The following is a 6592-nucleotide window of genomic DNA, read 5'->3' as shown; positions in this document are numbered from 1 at the left end:
CAGCTCATCCCAGGCTGGGCCCCTAATTGATGAAACAGCCAGGACAGGAAAAGGGTGTGTCATTGCTGCACCCACTTCCTCCCTAGGGATGGAGCAGATAGGTGCCAGCTCTCATTTTCCAGTCTCCTTAGAAACGCATTCAGAACACCTAGAACCTCTGAAGCCATCTAGTCCCTGAAAACCAATCAATCATTAATAACGAGCATTTATTAAGCCATTATTACATGCCAGGAACTGGGTTAAGTTCTAAGAATACATAGAAAGACAAAAACTTTTGGTTCCCGTCCCTAAAGAGTTTACATTCTTTTAAATTTTATTTTTTTCCAATTAACAAATGATTTCTTTCCATCCTGTTGAGCAAAAACAAAAAAACTTTCCATGATAAATGTGTAGTCAAGCAAAACCAATTCCCAGCGGATCTTATCTTGTTGCCTCTCATTTAGGTGGTGGACAGAGTGCTTCAGTGGTCATCTGGAGGTGTGGTTGGTCAGAGTTCTTAAATCTTTCAAAGTTACTGTGGAAATAACTGGTTTTCCTGGTTCTGCCTCCTACACTCTTCATCAGTGCATACAAGTCTTCTTGGGGTTCTCTGAAACCAAAGTTAGCTGACATTTTCATGAGGGAGACAACATGTAAATAGAATTAGAGGGGGGCAGCTGGGTAGCTCAGTGGATTGAGAGCCAGGCCTAGAGACGGGAGGTCCTAGGTTCAAACCTGACCTCAGACACTTCCCAGCTGTGTGACCCTGGGCAAGTCACTTGACCCCCATTGCCTACCCTTACCACTCTTCTGCCTTGGAGCCAATACATGGTATAGACTCCAAGACGGAAGGTAAAGGCTTAAAACAAACAAACAAATAAATACAATTAGAGTCCATGGAATTAGAGAATTTAATCCAAACCTCTTCATTTTACAGATGAAGAAACTGAGGCACAGAGCCCTCACATGATGCCTAGAGGGTAGATGGGAGACTCTAGCAACTAAGGGAAGGGATGATTGGGAAAGGCAGCGTTCAAGCCAACACATGAAAGGATCAAGAGATTATAAGAGAAAAAGGCACCTTGAATGAACTGGGCTTGAATGAGGATGCTGGCTGTGTCAGTGGGGAGGAAGGAAAGTCTAAGAGATCTGGCAGCTGATTGGCTCTCTGGGGTAATTGACACTGAGGAGCTGAGAATGACATGCGGTGGAGGTCCTTTACCAGATGCTCATCCTGGATGGGACATGTGCTGCGTCCAAAAGAGGGAGCTGGGCACCGGGCTGGCTCCAGCTGGGGGCCTCCATCTCTTGGATGAAAAAGAATTTGGGGTTCTCCAATCCCTTGGCATCCCTTGCTTCCCAAACCTCAAACTGGAGGCCAAGCAGAGCAAGAGTGGGAGCTGGACTCCATCCCCAGAAAGGTCAAAGCAGAATACTCCGCAAGGGCTGGTTTCTATCTCTTCCCCAGGCAAATGAGTATGGGTTGTGCTGGGCAGTGAGAGGCCCCTGAGTGGGAGAACTTGGCCCAAATCTAGATCAGGGAATGCTCTAGGGCTCTCAGGGCCAAGTTGGTCCTGGCTGACCTCACCCCCTCCTAGTCACCAAAGTCCCTGGCTGGAGGAGGGCTTAGTTTGGGGCAGGAAAAGCCTCATGCTGTGGTATGTGTAATTAGAATTTCTGTACTCTAAAACTCCCAGCACGTAACATGAGAAGGAGAGTGGGGTGCTGGGAATAGTAGTTTTAGGGTACAGAAATTCTAATTACACAGGTAGAAACACTACCCAAGGCCTGGGCTGTCATCTTCCTGCCCTGTTGTTGTTCAGTCATTTTTTTGACCTGACTCGTTGTGACCCCATGGCAAAGATACTTTGACAAATGAGGAAACTGAGGCTAACAGGCTTAAGTGATTTTTCCCAGAGTCACATAACTAGTTGGAGTCTGAGGCCAGATTTGAACTTGCCTTCCCGACTCTAGGCGTAGCGCTTGATCCACTGAGCCACCTAGCCGCCCCTTTTCTCCCTGTTAGTCTGTCCTTATGACCCTTGCCTTCATTAGTAATACTCTGAATTTATCACTCACACGTCTCCTCGACTCCAAAACCTTCAGGGGATCCCTGTTGTCTACTCAATAAAGACGAGGTTCCTTGAGCCCTCCACAACTTAGCGCCAAGTTAAGATGAGTCAGTAAGCATTTATTAAGCACCGAGTCAGTAAGTGTTTATTAAGTGCCTACAATTGCCAGGCACTGTACTAAGCAATGGGATTTTAAAAAAGGCCAAAAAAACCTTGCTCTTGAGGAGTTTAATGATGGAGGCAACATAAGCAGGTAGCATCCTTTGTACGAAGATACACACAGAGAAGGCACGAGCATGTCTTCCACTCTTATTGAGAAGACCTGACATTAGCTAGGACAGGTAGGTGGCACAGTGGATAGAAAGCCGGGCCTGGAGTCCAAAAGACTCATCTTTCTGAGTTCAAATCCAGCCTCAGGCACTTGTTAGCTGTGGGACCCTGGGCAAATGACTTTACCTTGTTTGCCTCAGTTTCTTCCTCTGTAAAACGAGCTGGAGAGGGGAATGACAAACCACTCCAGGATCTCTGCTGTGTGACCCTGGGCAAGGCACTTCACTCTGTTTGCCTCAGTTTCTTCCTCTGTAAAATGAGCTGGAGAAGGGAATGCAAACCACTCTAGGATCTCTGCCAAGAAAACCCCAAAAGTGGTCATGAAAAGTCAGACATGACTAAAAAACATTAGCTATGGTGAGTTACTTACCATTTCTAGGCCTCAGTTTCCCCATCTACAAAATGGGGATCATAATGCCTCCTACTCCTTTTCCAGAGAGTTGTGAGGCTCAAATGAAACCATGTATATAAAATGTTTCACACACATGAAAGTGCTATTATTGCCACGCTCTGCCTTCTCACCACGCTGGTCTTTCCCCCCTTATTCTTGACTTGACCTCCCCAGGGTTTCTGCTCACTCTCATATCTGGATAGACTCTTCCCTCGCCCCATCTTCACGGATCAGAATTCCTTTCACAGCCTCATTCAAGTGCCGCCACCTTCAGGAAGTCTTCCCTGAGGAGTTCCTTCCTCCCACCTCCCTACTGTTGGGTGAGGGCCATCTCTTGTCTTCATATTTCTCCCTGCATTTTCTCAGGCTCTCCCTCACATTCTGCCCCGTAGTGGGAGGCTTGGGTTCATATTCCATCTCTGATTTACTTTCTGTGTGTTCTTAGGGGCAAATTACGCAGACTCCGTGGACCCCCGTCCCCACCCCCCAATAAAGTGAGGGGGTTCATCTCCTCTAACGCGACATCCAGTCATCTCTGATTATTTCCGCCCCTGCTAGAACCCCAGCCTCCCGAGGGCAGCCACCAACCTCGTTTCATCCTGTATCTCTGGAATGGAGTACAGGCTCTTGAAGTGGGAGCTAGGAAGAGTTCTGTTTCTTCTGGGCCGAGGAAAGCGAATAAACTAACCCATGCACCACCCCTTGGCTTTTGCAGCTTCCTTCCCACTGGAGCCTCCAGAGCTAAGTGTTCCTGGGGGCCATGCAGAAGGTGGGGGCCGCTGCCCGGAGGGCCTCCGACACAGCCCTCACCCCACACAGGTCAAGGGGCATCACGAAGTTTGCCCAGGTGGGTAGAACCAAAAGGAAGGAGCCCAGAGGCTGAGGGAAGGGAGGGAGAGAGAGAAGGGACTCCGGGTCATTTCACATGCCGTAGCCAGCCTGGTTGGGGGAAAGCTTTGTTGGACAATAAGGTTTCCCAATATCCTCCCTGGCCTCTCTCCATTCACACTGCCGCCCCATCCCAAATGTCATTCCCTAAAGCTATTAAGGGAAAACTTTCTGCCCATGGTTTCCCGGGAAATGAACTAGAGAAACAGGGGCTGGCCTCGGGACGTCATCTGTGGGAACCTCATACTGTTGGCTGGAGCCTGGGATTAAGCTGCTGCCCCAAGTGGCAGGGAATGCTGAGAGCTCTGAGGCTTGACAAAAAAGAGACAGTGAATACCATTGGTTTCTACAGTAATTCTGGGGTGGGGAAGAGAAATGCCACGGAGAAAGCAGACCCAGGCTTCTCTGCCTTTCTTTCTTTGCTTCCTCCCCTCCCTCCCTCTCTTCCTCTTCCTTCCTATCTTTCTTTCTTTTTCTTTTTCTTTTTCTTTTTCTTTCTTTCTTTCCCCTTACCTTCAGTTCTAGAATCAGTACTGTATATTAGTTCCAAGGCAGAAGAGGAGTGGTAAGGGCTAAGAATTGGGGTTAATTGACTTGCCCAGGATCACACAGTTAGTAAATATTTCAGGGCAGATTTAAACCCAGGACCTCCTCTTTCCAGGCCTGGCTCTCTACCACTGAGCCACCTATCTGCCCTAGCCCTATCCCCTTCACTTTCTATGAGAACCTGGACAAGTGCTTTTCCCATCCTGGGCCTCAGTTCCCTTATCTGTGAAGTTAGGAGGTTGGACCAGATAATTTCTAAGTTGCCTTCTAGTCCTATATTCTCTATTTTCTATATTTCTGTATAGAATGTATAATTCTCTATTTCAAGCGTGGGCCCCTGCTCCTTGAACCCTGAGTGGCCAGAGCTGGGAGACACTTCTGTGGAGTACGAGGCAATGAGAGAGAAGGCCCAGGAAACTCATCTGTAAAGGATAATATTGGTGGAAGGCTGAGACTGAAACAATGGCTCTTGGGTCCTCCCAGGCCTACTGGGTCCCCAAGGTCTTTGGCTATGGAACAGAGGGGAAAGAAGCTTCAGGGTGGCAGAGCAGGGCAGACCTTTACTATGATGTACTCTCCTCCCATCTCCATCACAGTACGTGGGCTCCTTTACTGTAGATGACCTGGGGCTTCAGGAGAAAGTGTGGAGGGTCCAGCAGCAGCTATGGGCCTTGAAGGTAAGTAAAAAATGATTGAGGAGGGAGGAAATGAGCATTTATGGAGCACCTATTATGTGCTGGGCACTGTTCCAAGCTCTTTTTATAAATAACATCTCTTTGATCTTCACAACACCCTTGCTGAGGTAGATTCTATTGTTATCCCCATTTTATAGTTGAGGAAACTGAGACAGAGGTTAAGTGACTTACTCATAATCACATAGCTAATATATGGCTGAGACCAGATTTGACCTCAGATCTTCCTGATTCCCAGGATTCTTCTCCACTAAGACTAACTGGAGAGAGAAGAATGCAAGGAGGGGGAAAATCAGTATTTTTCCCCTAACCCCACTGATTTTCTTCACTCCTTCCTAGAATACAGAAGGTCAGAGCTGGGAGGGCTCTTAAGACACAGAATATGAGAATTGGGAGGGAGGGCAGAGCTGGGAGGACTCTAAGTAGCCAAAATGGCAGAGCTGGGAGGGATCTTAGAACATAGAATATCAGACCTAGGAGGAACCTTAGACTCCAGATTGTCAGAGCTGGGAGGGCTCTTAGGACACAATATGAGAATTCGGAGGGTTCTTAGAACCCAAAATGGCAGATCTGGGAGGGTCCTTAGAACAGAGAATGGCAGAGCTGGGTAGAGACTTTAGAAGTTCATCTAGCTCACTCTCTTCATTTTATAGATGAGGGGAAGGGTCTGAGGCAACGCCCCCCCAGGCAATCTCTCACAGATTCAGGGCCAAGACCTAAAGCCAGGTCTCTTGGACCCCAGGCCAGAGCTCTGTCCACTTCACCTCACCACCTTCCTCCACCTCTTGCTGGTCCCTCAAGTCGGCATCCTTTAGACTGAGTCTCCGGCAGTGATCGTGGGCTACTCCCTCACCCTCATCTGCACAGAGAGCTGGGGGGGGGTGGCCTAGAGATCACCCCTCTCGCCCCATCCCTCGGCCTGGAGCTCCAGCCATGGCCCCATGAGCTTGGGTCTCTGAGCTGGTAGGCCTGAGCCCAGCAGGGCCAGGGCCAGTATCTCTTTCTGCCTGGAGAATGGGAGAATGAGTGAAGATTCCCCAGGCAAGCACGGCTCTAACCTATCCCCTTCTCTCTCCTTCTTTGCCAGGACTGCCCTAGGCGCAGAGCCGTGATCCTAAAGTTCAGTCTTCAGGGCCTTAAGATCTACAGTGCTGAGGGGGAGGTAGGTGCTGCCCTGCCCCCCGGATGTGGGCCAACCCTTCAGAGTCATCCCTTCTCCCCACTCAGTGACTCACCCCCAATCTCTTTCCAGCTGTCTGGCCTCCACGTCCTCCCTGCCTATCACTTGGGCTCTCTCCAGTTCTTTCCTCCTTAGCTACTTCTTTTCTCTGGATGTCTTTTTTCTCCTCCCTTTTCCCTCTCCACCTTCTCCCTCCAACTCAGCCCCAGCCAACAGACCCTTTGGTCCCCCAGGAGTAGATAAGGGGCTGCCATTGACCCAGAGGGGCCCTCTGCAGGCCCCAGCCCTGGTCAGAGTCTCAGTATCACAGCTGGGGCTGGATCGTGGGGACAGGGCTATCCCAAGTAAAGGCTCTGAGGCCTCAGGACTGGGAAAGCTCTAAAGGTAGCCAAGAAGGGTTCTAAGCCCTTTACAAATATTATCTCATTTGATTCTCACAATAGCCCTGGGAGATGATTGTGGTGCTATTATGATGCCCATTTTACATTTGAGGAAACCGAGGCAGACCATGGTA

At 49.2% G+C, this 6592-nt stretch overlaps 1 protein-coding gene across 1 annotated transcript in view; it reads left to right on the top strand.

The window, feature by feature from the left end:
• The first annotated feature begins 3532 nt into the window (after nucleotides 1–3532).
• Nucleotides 3533–6592, top strand: part of SH2D5 (SH2 domain containing 5) — a 14019-nt gene continuing 10959 nt past the window's right edge. Inside the window, exons 1-3 of the mRNA XM_044668712.1 lie at nucleotides 3533–3619; nucleotides 4803–4883; nucleotides 5986–6060. Of these exons, the coding sequence (XP_044524647.1) occupies nucleotides 3533–3619; nucleotides 4803–4883; nucleotides 5986–6060 (243 nt within the window). The remainder of the gene's footprint in view (nucleotides 3620–4802; nucleotides 4884–5985; nucleotides 6061–6592) is intronic.

Source organism: Gracilinanus agilis, chromosome 3 (genome assembly GCF_016433145.1).
Source record: "Gracilinanus agilis isolate LMUSP501 chromosome 3, AgileGrace, whole genome shotgun sequence".
Lineage (NCBI taxonomy): Eukaryota > Metazoa > Chordata > Mammalia > Didelphimorphia > Didelphidae > Gracilinanus > Gracilinanus agilis.
The sequence above is the reverse complement of the archived record's forward strand: the minus strand, read 5'-3'. Positions and strand labels throughout refer to the sequence as shown.